The 11,480-nt window shown below is 45.3% G+C and overlaps 1 protein-coding gene and 1 pseudogene across 1 annotated transcript; both read left to right on the forward strand.

Annotated features, from left to right (window-relative positions):
- Positions 1 to 2,737, forward strand: part of LOC114906578 — an 8,472-nt pseudogene extending 5,735 nt beyond the window's left edge.
- A 5,261-nt stretch (positions 2,738 to 7,998) lies between these two features.
- ETDB (embryonic testis differentiation homolog B) lies at positions 7,999 to 8,169 on the forward strand. Its single transcript, XM_029240277.1, has one exon. The coding sequence runs from the start codon at positions 7,999 to 8,001 to the stop codon at positions 8,167 to 8,169; it is 171 nt and encodes a 56-aa protein (XP_029096110.1).
- The last annotated feature ends 3,311 nt before the right edge of the window (positions 8,170 to 11,480 follow it).

Below are 11,480 nucleotides of genomic sequence, written 5' to 3' on the forward strand. Positions count from 1 at the left end.
TTATTAAGAAAAAAAATTTTTTAATGGACGGATAGAACCCTAGGACAAATGGTGGAAGCAAAGCTATACAGACAAGATCTCACACAGAAGCATACACATACACATTCACAAAAAGAGGAAAAAATCATAGATCTTGCTCTCGAAGTCCACCTCCTCAATTTGGGATGATTCGTTGTCTATTCAGGTATTCCACAGATACAGGGTACATCAAGTTGATTGTGGAACTTTAATCCGCTGTTTCTGAGGCTGCTAGGAGAGATTTCCCTTTCTCTTCTTTGTTCTCACAGCTCCCAGGGGCTCAGCTTTGGATTTGGCCCCGCCTCTGCATGTAGGTCGCTGGAGGGTGTCTGTTCTTCGCTCAGACAGGACGGGGTTAAAGGAGCCGCTGATTCGGGCACTCTGGCTCACTCAGGCCGGGCGGCGGGGGCGGGGGGGGGGGGGGGTGTGTGTGGAGGGAGGGGCACGGCGTGCGGGGCGGGTCTGCGGCGGCAGAGGCCGGCGTGACGTTGCACCAGCGTGAGGCGCGTGGTGCGTTCTCCCTGGGCCGTTGTCCCTGGATCCCGGAAACGTGGCTGTGGCGGGCTGCACAGGCTCCCCGAAGGGAGGTGAGGATAGTGACCTGTGCTCGCACACAGGCCCCTTGGTGGCGGCAGCAGCAGCCTTAGCGTCTACCGCCCGTCTCTCGGGTCCGCGCTTTTAGCCGCCGCTTGGGCCCGTCTCTGGGGTTCGCGCTTTTAGCCGCGGCTCACGCTCTGGAGTTCCTTTAAGCAGCGCTCTTAAACCCCTCTCCTCGCGCACCAGGAAACAAAGAGGTACGAAAAAGTCTCTTGTCTCTTCGGCAGGTGCAGACTTTTCCCCGGACTCCTTCCCGGCTAGCCGTGGCGCACTAACCCCTTCAGGCTGTGTTCGAGCCGCCAACCCCAGTCCTCTCCCTGCGCTCCGACCGAAGCCCGAGCCTCAGCTCGCAGCCCGGCCCGCCCTGGCAGGTGAGCAGACAAGCCTCTCGGGCTGGTGAGTGCCAGTCAGCCCTGATCCTCTGTGTGCGAATCTCCCCGCTTTGCCCTCCGCACCCCTGTGGCTGCGCTCTCCTCCGCGGCTCCGAAGCTCCCCCCCTCCGCATCCCGCAGTCTCCGCCCGCGAGGGGGCTTCTAGTGTGTGGAAACTTTCCCTCCTTCACAGTTCCCTCCCACTGGTGCAGGTGCCGTCCCTATTCTTTTGTCTCTGTTTTTTCTTTTTTTCTTTGACCCTACCCAGGTACGTGGCGAGTTTCTTGCCTTTTGGGAGGTCTGAGGTCTTCTGCCAGCGTTCAGTAGGTGTTCTGTAGGAGTTGTTCCACGTGTAGATGTATTTCTGGTGTATCTGTGGGGAGGAAGGTGATCTCCGCGTCTTACTCTTCCGCCATCTTCCCAGCACCCGGAGATAAACTCTTGATGTGTACAACTGTGTTAATTGCTGATTGGCTGATTGACATACCTGGAGTGGTTTTGTAGTGTTGTTGTTTAAAAGAAATCTCAAGTAAGAAAAAGATTGCTAATGCACTATGCATATCGCTGTGCCCAGGCCTCATTCTAATCAACTATGGACATTTTCAGTATAATTCTGTGAGTCTTGGCTTTGCTTTGTGTGGTATTCTTGGAGTATCTTGTGACTGGAATGTGCTAGGGTCACTGTCATTTTGCTTAGCTATAAATTATAAACAGTTGAAAATTTTACCACCCCTTACCTTTTTTTTTTTAACATCCTTATTGGGGTATAATTGCTTTACAATGGTGTGTTAGTTTCTGCTTTATAACAAAGTGAATCAGTTATACATATACATATGTTCCCATATCTCTTCCCTCTTGCGTCTTTTTTTAACCTGGAAAGTGTTATTTAAAAAGGCCTCAAAGGAAAGGGATTTGGTTTGTTAATTAAGCTAGCTTGTACTGTTGTGGCTTCCTTCATTCTCTGCTGGCTGTCATCCTTTACAGAAAGGGAACAAACCCTGCAAGTTCTGAGAAGACTCTTTCCAGGTGATCGTGGATTACTTGAGGATAAATGAGCCAATATCTGGTGCGGCTTCAGTGTCTTTCTGAACATCAAGGATATTCTGCCACATCACATCCACATAATAATCAGCTTTTGTTTTACATTTTTCAGCCTGCTTCCTGTATGTAAAATGAACACTTCAGCCCTCTCCCAAAGGATTCAAATTTACTCTAGTTGGCTGTGCACTATCATTCTTTTAATTTTCTTTTCAAGTACATGGAAAGTCCATTCTCTTGGTATCATTACCAGTCTGCCTGGTGTTAAGTGAGCTTCCTTTCATGTCTGCTTGGTTTTTACTTGTGTCAACGTTTACAAAGCTACCTCTTCTATTGAAGGATGAACTCCTGATACCCACAGTTGTGACAATAATGGCATTTTTTATAGCTTGTGCAACCTCCTTTTCAATATTTGAAAAGACTTCTGAAGAAGAACTGCAGTTGAAATCCTTTCCCATTTCTGTTAGGAAATATCTTCCATGTTTTACATTTCTTCCCAGAATTATGCAATGTTTGTTTCTTATCTCAACAATCACTATGGTCCTTGTGACACTGATGACTGTCACACTGGATCCTCCTCAGACATTACCGGACTTCTTCTCTGTTTTGGTGTGTTTGTCTCCTGATTGAACTTCCTATTCTTCTTGGTATACTTTAACATTACAGTCATGTGGGATTCCAAAAATGGAAGAAATCAGAAGAAAATCAACTAGCTATATCCCCAAACAGATGTGAAAATGTTAACAGTACTAAAAGGTTTGGTGAACTTTTTACTATGAAAGAATGAAATTATCATTTTGAGAATCATGGAATTATTGGAAAGGAAATGGTGAAAAGTCATTGTTGTCTACACAAAATAAATACATATGGAGACCAAAGCCCAATGGAGGCTTTTATTTTCTAACTATTGAGTGGCCAAGACCTATTGTATTTTTACAAAGCAGAGATTAATCTTGTTCTGTTTCCAAGAATGCTGACATATATGAACGCAATTAAATGAATTTTCCTGAATCTAAATCTAAGTGGTTTCAATGTTCATTGCAGCTCTATTTACAATAGCCAGGACACGGAAGCAACCTAAGTGTCCATCGACAGATGAATAAAGAAGATGTGGCACGTATATACAATGGAATATTACTCAGCCATAAAGAGAAATGAAATTCAGTTATTTGTAGTGAGGTGGATGGACCTAGAGTCTCTCATACAGAGTGGAGTAAGTCAGAAAGAGAAAAACAAATACCGTATGCTAACACATATATATGGAATCTTAAAAAAAAATGTTTCTGAAGAACCTAGGGTCAGGACAGAAATAAAGACGCAGATGTAGAGAATGGACTTGAGGACATGGGGAGGGGGAAGGGTAAGCTGGGACGAAGTGAGAGAGTAGCATTGACATATATACACAACCAAATGTAAAATAAATAGCTAGTGGGAAGCAGCCGCATAGCACAGGGAGATCAGCTCAGTGCTTTGTGACCACCTAGAGGGGTGGGATAGGGAGGGTGGGAGGGAGAGGCAAGAGGGAGGAGGTATGGGGATATATGTATATGTATAGCTGATTCACTTTGTTATAAAGCAGAAACTAACACACCATTGTAAAGCAATTAATACTCCAATAAAGATGTTAAAAATAAATAAATAAATAACTAAATCTAAGTGGTTTGAGTGAAGGATTTTTAATTTCTCATGATCATTAGTTCTAAACTTCTAGGGTCATTCTGTTTATGTTAAATGGCCTTATTCCATCCTTCTGTTCTTTTTTTGTTATGACATGGTTCAAGGTTACCACTGCCATAAGCATTGATTCATGCCATGCTTCCCGTTAACTTGGCTCTGTTAATTCTGTATCACTCTAATTAGCTGAGGCCCATCTTTACTACAGTATTCAATTGGTAAAATAATCTATTATATTCATGTTGTTGTTTCTTATGTAAAGATGTGTTTTCTTTAGTCTCTGTGATAGAAATAAAACTATCATTTTCCCATTAAAAAAAAACAATAATTTTGTTCTCTAACCCTTCCCAATGCCTCAGCCAACTCCATTCTACTGGGTTCTTCCTTCTCTGGTCCCCCTCATCAATCCCAGCGTCAGCCTCATGACTTTTTTGATCACTACCAGGTCTTTGGTGACCTTAGTATTCTACATGATCAGTGTTCAGTAGTTTGTATGTCTTGTTCAAGGTAATAATCACAACTCTAACCTTCTTTCAGTGTCAAAGCCTCTCCCTTCCCCCAGTTCAGGCCTGGCCCAGGCTGAAGCCTGCAGTAGGAAAGGGGAGCAAGGTGCGGTATGATGCTTCCACTGGGAATCAGCCAGCATTTGCTTCCCTCCCCTTTTGCAACCACTTGTCCCCCAGGGTCTGTTGAGCACAGGGAGGAACCAGAGGTCAGGGTCACAACCAATCCCCCTATCTGGATGCAGTTTAGCAGCTGTTTAAATCTGACTGTTTAAATTTTGTCTCTTGCTGAGGTGTTTCATGGCTACTTTGGAGACCACATCTCTGGGCCTTGAGTCCCTGTAGTTCCCCAACACATAGCCTCCACACAGGGGAGAACTCCCCCTACCTTCCCAGTCACTCCCATTTTAAATTTATTTGTGATTCTGACTTCTTCCCACTGTCTCTCTCAAACCTCAAGGGAGACAAATCAAGACCCCCAAGTGGCCTTCTTGAAGCCCTAATTACCCTAGTAAATCAGGGCACTTTCCACTTGTAAACGCAGCAGCTTTTCCAGCTTCTCTCAAGAGGGCCCCTCTTGACTCCAAATCCCCCAGACTCTATGTGAGTAAACATTCTCCAAAGGTGAGTAGCCAAAGTTCACATGTTTGTGGCCTTCGGGTAGCATGGAGAAGGGTCAGAAGTACAGATGGCACATGAACAAATAACACATCAAACCAAAAAACGTGGAAACAGCTTCAATTTTAAGGTTACATCAGGGAAAGACTTATTGATCCACACCATTTTCTTGGATTTTTCATAATCCTCGAGGATTATAAGGTGGGTAAGTCACATGACTTTTAGGTAAAGGCCAACTCCACCCTGGTGTTCTTTTTGTTCTTTTTTTTTTTTTTTTGCGGTACACGGGCCTCTCACTGTTGTGGCCTCTCCCGTTGCGGAGCACAGGCTCCGGACACGCAGGCTCAGCGGCCATGGCTCACGGGCCCAGCCGCTCCGGGCATGTGGGATCTTCCCGGACCGGGGCACGAACCCGTGTCCCCTGCATCGGCAGGCGGACTCTCAACCACTGCACCACCAGGGAAACCCGCACCCTGGTGTTTTTTGTGTCAGCGTCCACAGCCACTTTGTCAGCTCCTCATCATTTCTGTGCCTCCCCAGTTGCCTACCAAGTAAAAAGATCAGCATGTTTTTGGAGGCCAGGGCGGGTTTTAGGTATTCATCTGCCATCCTTCTCATGATGGGTGTGGGCGTCCTGGGACTGATTTCAGAGGCTTCTATCCATGACTGGTTGATGCCACAAATGGCTTCAGGGAGACAGCACGACTGAGAAAACCTGTGAAAGATGATGGAATCCAGAATTACCTGTAGGAAAAATACCAAGTGGCCCCAGAAGCCCCTCTGCATTTCCATCTCCCTAACACACACGTGTCCATGTGTAGACACACACACGCACACACACACACACACATTTGATCACAAGATACTGCCTTGAGGCAACATCTGATTTGAAATGCCAGCTTTATCATTTCTTTGATTCCCACATATATATGAAATTATTTTTAGAATCTCTATTTTGTTCCATTGACATACTTAACCAATTCCTGTTTCAATTACTAATTCTATAAATTTTAATATATAGTATGACACCTCCCCCCCGCCCCCGGACTAATCCCTCACATTTTCTCTTCAAGGTAATTTTATAATCTAGTCCTCCAGTTCCACATACACAATCAAAATCCTGTTGTAATTTATGACTTGGATTGCACTGAATTCATAGATTAATTTAGAGAATAATTGACACCATTCCAAAAATTAGTCTTCCTTTCCAAAAGAAAGTTATTTTAAAATATTATTTTAGTGTCCAAACAGGAAGCTCATAAAAAGTTTCATGTATATTTTCCCTATGCTTTTTTAAAAGTTACTTATATCTATAGGTGTTTTACAATGCTTGGGATATTTTGAACATGACATTTTATTTCTATTATATTTCCTAATTATTAGAAGAGTATGCAAAATTTATTTATTTTTTATGTGTTTAACTTATGTCAACCAAGCTTTCCTGATCTACTTGCCTTGGTTTTTCCAGGAAGGCAAACCCTTAAGAAAAAGATAGGGCTTCCCTGGTGGTGCAGTGGTTGAGAGCCCGCCTGCCGATGAAGGGGACACGGGTTCGAGCCCCAGTCCGGGAAGATCCCACATGCCGCAGAGCGGCTGGGCCCATGAGCCATGGCCGCTGAGCCTGCGCGTCCGGAGCCTGTGCTCCGCAGCGGGAGAGGCCACAACAGTGAGAGGCCCGCGTACCGCAAAAAAAAAAAAAGAAAAAGTCAGTTTTGCCACTTCCTTTTGTTAATAAAATACTGTACACTAACAACAGTTCTCATGCCTCTCTAATTTCTTTTAGACACTGAACACAGTATCTTAGTGATTTTTCCATGGTTCTATATGGAATGGGAGGAAATCTGGATGCCTGAGCCTTCTCTGCCACTCAAGGAAGGGAGTGTTTGACCTGGGTCCATCTCATAGACCTCCATGCCTCAACTTCCTTCAGTTGTCATATAAGATTGACCATAGTAGGGTCACCAGTGTAGGAATATGTTAAATTTCATCATAATAGTCACGTTAGACTCTTAGGACAGCACTAATAATAAAAAAAAACCCCACCACTAACAACAAAGCCCTGTCCTCACCATTACCCCTCTTATAGCCTGTGAGAATCCATGTCCTACTGATAGACAATAGCCACTAGGATCACTCATTAATGTTAACTATATTGCTCCATAGCAGAGACTTGCAAGGTAATATGGCTTGAGAAGTATGGTTACTCATAGCCAAAATTTCTACAAGTAAACACCCCACTTCTGAATTGTGTGTTTTTAAAGTAATTTCAGAGTTGTGGACAAGGCTGTATCCAGAGATTGAGAAGGAAACAGAAAATTCTACCTGGGGCTAAGTTCCTGTTTGGAACTTGAGGCCAAAATTGCTGAATGTTGCCCAGTGGACCTATTGATATGCAATGGGTGTTGCTAACTCCTCACACAGGAGACTTTTTTTTTTTAACATCTTTATTGGAGTATAATTGTTTTACAATGGTGTGTTAGTTTCTGATGTATAACAAAGTGAATCAGCTATACATATACGTATATCCCCATATCTCCTCCCTCTTACGTCTACAGGAGATGTTTTAATAGAGAGATTTTGACTGAGCCATGGAAGATCTCTGAGGCCAAGAGAAATGAGTATCCCCTCCAGGGAACAGATATGAAGATGGTACCCAAATATGGGTAGCATTTGCCCCTTTTCCAGCACCTCTCAGTCACTCACTGTTTAGCCTTGAGACAATCTAGGTGGTGGCATCCATGGTATGTGGTCAAAAAGTTCTGAGAGTCATTGTGAGTCATCATGACTCCTCTTGGGTCTGACCAATCAGGCCCTGACACTCAGAATAAGACAGGGAGAGAGAGAATTCTCCCTCTCACTTCTTGCCATCTCTTCAGGGTGCTCCTTCCAGAGAAACCTGAGTGGTCTGAGAGGCAACGTATCCAGATATACCAAGGTAATGTAATATTGTTTTGTACCATCACCATACTACTCCGCCTGATGAACCCCAACCCTACTAGAGAAAAGGGGGAAGAGTATGGGACTGTCGTTTGCTTATAGAGAAGTGATGTGTGAGTGTGGCAGGGAGATTGTGAGGGCAAGAGGCCCCAGGGTCCACTGGATTAAGTGGGTTTCATCGTCTTTTTCAGGCCGTCTCGGTTGTGCTGTCTTCCTGAAGCCATTTGTGGCATCAACCAGTCATGGATAAAGGAACCTCTGAAGTCAGTCCCAACATGCCTACATTGACCATCAAGAAGAAAGAAAAATCCAAGAAGGTCACCAACAGTGTGGTGATCTTTTTACTTGCTAGGCAACTGGGGAAGCACAGAAGTGATGTGGATTTGTCCAGGTGGGTGTGGATGCTGAATTAAGTCACACCCAGGGCCAAGAAGTCATAAAATTTTAGAAAAAAAAATTTTTTTTCTAAAATTTAATCTTAGAAAACAAAAAAAGACAACAAAATGTAGAAGAACAAACTCCTCGTTTCAGCTGTTAAAATAAAAGCAGCATCTTCACTCCTTTTGGCTTGATATTTTTTTACGCCGATAGTTTTCCTGACTTACACTGGAGAGGGGATTCTAGTCATCCTAACAGTCTATGCAGGGGCTCTCAGACACAGCAGAGATGGTGAGATCACACTGCATGTCAGATTTCTTTCACCTTTAATCCAAAAAAAAAAAGCAAGGGAATAGTTTTGTAGTTCTTGGTCACTCAAGGACCCAAGTCTCCTGTCCCCTACGTGTTTTGGAAAGACATCCACTGTGTTCGTTCCCCTCTAAAACCTGGTTGCTTATCCTGGTGAGAAGACATTAAGAACAGGTCATGAGTCGGGGCGGGGGTGCACTTAGGATACTCTTTTTAAAATTTTGATGCTCATGAGAATATCATTTAGATATTCTACAGCATCAAAGAGTCTTTGTTGGTTCTATTTAATATGAAAACATCAGAACACAAGGCATTTAGAAATGGGAGCATCGTGCCTTCAAGGCCTTCTAAAGGTATTTGTTCTTGTTATTCTCCCCAAATAAGTGGAATCCCAGTTCCCTTTATCTGTGCCATGTGAAGCACACCTGTTCAGGCCACAGCTGGGTGGAGAAAATCCACTGGACTGAAGTGAGGCCAGCTCCTAGGTCAACTGCGAGGGCACCCACAAAGAGAGCTTCCCAAAGGGATGTGCTGGGAGAGCCAGATGTTCACTGGGAGACATTGGAAACAGAAGTGCGTGGGAAATTGGGCACCCAGAGCGGGAGCTAAGCTGGAGGGGGGACAGGGAGAGCTGGGCGGCAGGAGCAGTGTGGGTGTGGGGAAGCCTGCTCACCAGTGAGATGCTTGGCTGATCCTGCCTGCCTCAGACTTGGCTGACTCCCCAGAGTGATTGGTACCCATACTCCACATCTCCCAGGGGTGGCCTGACCATCCGCGGAGGACTGACTGCTGCGGGAGGCATCACATGCACTCGTGTGACCTCTGACCCCTCACCCGCAGAGTGGGGAGGCATGGACTCACGTGAGGTTCTGGGTGGGTTCAAGCCCAGAGAGGGCCTCCTCACAGAGGTTCGGTGATGTGCTGAACTTACAGGAGGAAAATATCCCTCACGTACTGGGAGCATGAGGTCTCAAGCATCACAAATGCGAAATTCAAAAGGGGACTGGCTGGCAAAAAGAGAGAGACAGACAGACGGAAACAGACGGAGACAGAGGCAGAAAGAGAGATTTGGTTGGGATCCTCCTAAATGAAGTTTTCTCAGGAGATGTTTGTGGAGGCCATAACAGAGAATCTGGATGCATGTGAGGCTCAGGGACTAGAGGTTGATTGGAGAGCGCCTCACGCTGTGTCACGGAATTATATACTGTCTCCTTCCGCTCTTTAATTTCTGTCTGCTGTCTCTCATTGGCCAAAGCTATCTGCCAGCCAGAGAACAAGAAAACCACAGTAACGCAGTCTATGGGTTTCAGCTTCCTGGGGCATAGAGCAGTGGAAAGAAGGGAGTAGGATTTACCTTTCGGACAAACAGGAGAACAAGCCGCTGCTTTTTCCACAGCTAGCACCCACTGTTGATTTGCTCAGACGAAGAAATGCTTTGCCCAGCACAGGGTAACATAGTGCTATCAGCCACCTTATCACTGAAAGGTGAGATCAATTTGGCCATAGTCCTGTCTGGAACCTAAACTATAACCTTAGTGGTCAGCTACCAGTTTTGTTGCCCGAAGACCTAAAAATGGGCAGGAGACAATGATCAATGTCAGTTTCCAATTTAACAGAAGTATGGCAATGTTCCATGGGAGAGGCGTTCTTGCCTTGAGTACTCTAACCTTCAGACCCTCCAAGCCCAGCTTTGAGGGGAAAGACAGGGAAATAAAAATCTGTAATTGTCTTTTTAGGTATAAGAATGGGAGGAGTCACTGTCTACCCATCCTGGCCTGGGGGAATGGCACCATAGGTCGCTTGTGGGTCCAGAGCTTGATCTGCTGTCTCTCGGACAGCCCTCCGGCCTTGCAGGCTTCTGTCTCCTATATAGAAGTCTCAGCACACTATTCCAGCACCATATGAGGCCAGATGCTTCTGTGGGATGGCAAGACCAGTGGATTGCAAGGGCCTGGGCTCACATACAGATTCAGCTGCTGTTGAAAGTGTTACTGGACAAAAGTAATGTCAGAAAAATTGTTCATGAGTCCAAGAATTATGGCTCTCATAGAATGACTAAGAATGAGGAAGGCAAATCTAAATCCTGAATACATGTACACCCTTTTGTGGAAAATTTAAGCAGCTCTCCCTGGTGAAGTAATACTAGGCACATATTGCGTGTTTGCTAAGAACTTAAGGAGGTACTAAATAGTGCCTCTCATTTTCAGAGAACTTTGGAAATGCTCTTCTCTAGGGAAACGAGTGGAAGTGAGCCAATGCCCTCCCTTTGTGGTTTTCTGAACCAGAACTGACTTCTCCTAACCTCTCCTGAAGCCAGTGGCTCTCCTGACATTTGAATATACATTGATCTCAGCACCCTTGCACAAGGGACGAAGGAGGGATTCCCTGGCCTAAATAGTATGAGATACCTGAACACACAATACCCAGTTCTGGACAGATGGGATTGGAAGCAGTTATTAGTCACATATTCTCACAGCCCAGGAAAGGAGGACATGGCACATCATGCAGGACCACACAGGGGTTGCACTCAGGACCTGAGGGAACCAGGAGGAACTGGGGGAGGTAGGTTTTGTAGTGACAAGAATGCAGATTAGCCCTTCATTCATATGGGAGGATGTAATTGGTTTGTTTGAATAATTCTGGTTAAGGACCAGGTGCACTGCAGCCAGTCCAGCCAATATGGGAACTACCTGGGTGTGGAGCTTTGCCCACTGGGTCGGGAGCATATCTTGCAAAAGCAGGGGGAATCGTGGCTAGGCCTTTGGGACCCTGTGAGGCTCAGAGATGTCAAGGCAGCACACGGAATTTCAGGCCTTGCGACACACAGCAGTGGATGAAATCACTGAGGAGGGAATGAACTGAGGAGAGGAGTGAGTCCACAAAGAACTTTGAAGAAGGCTGAGACATTAAGGGTGCACTCAGCAATTGATAGACAGCAAGTAGGCAGTCAGGAAGAACGAGCGATGGGTGTAGAAGCTACGATACAGTGGGACATGGCATCCACCTGAGAGCAAAAAGGCAAATGGCCTACAGATTT

This window comes from Monodon monoceros, unplaced genomic scaffold (genome assembly GCF_005190385.1).
Source record: "Monodon monoceros isolate NGI ecotype Baffin Bay Population unplaced genomic scaffold, NGI_Narwhal_1 Super_Scaffold_22, whole genome shotgun sequence".
Classification (NCBI taxonomy): domain Eukaryota; kingdom Metazoa; phylum Chordata; class Mammalia; order Artiodactyla; family Monodontidae; genus Monodon; species Monodon monoceros.

Coding starts and splice junctions, on each gene's coding strand:
- ETDB (XM_029240277.1), top strand. CDS start 7,999: ATGGATAAAGGAACCTCTGAAGTCAGTCCCAACATGCCTACATTGACC.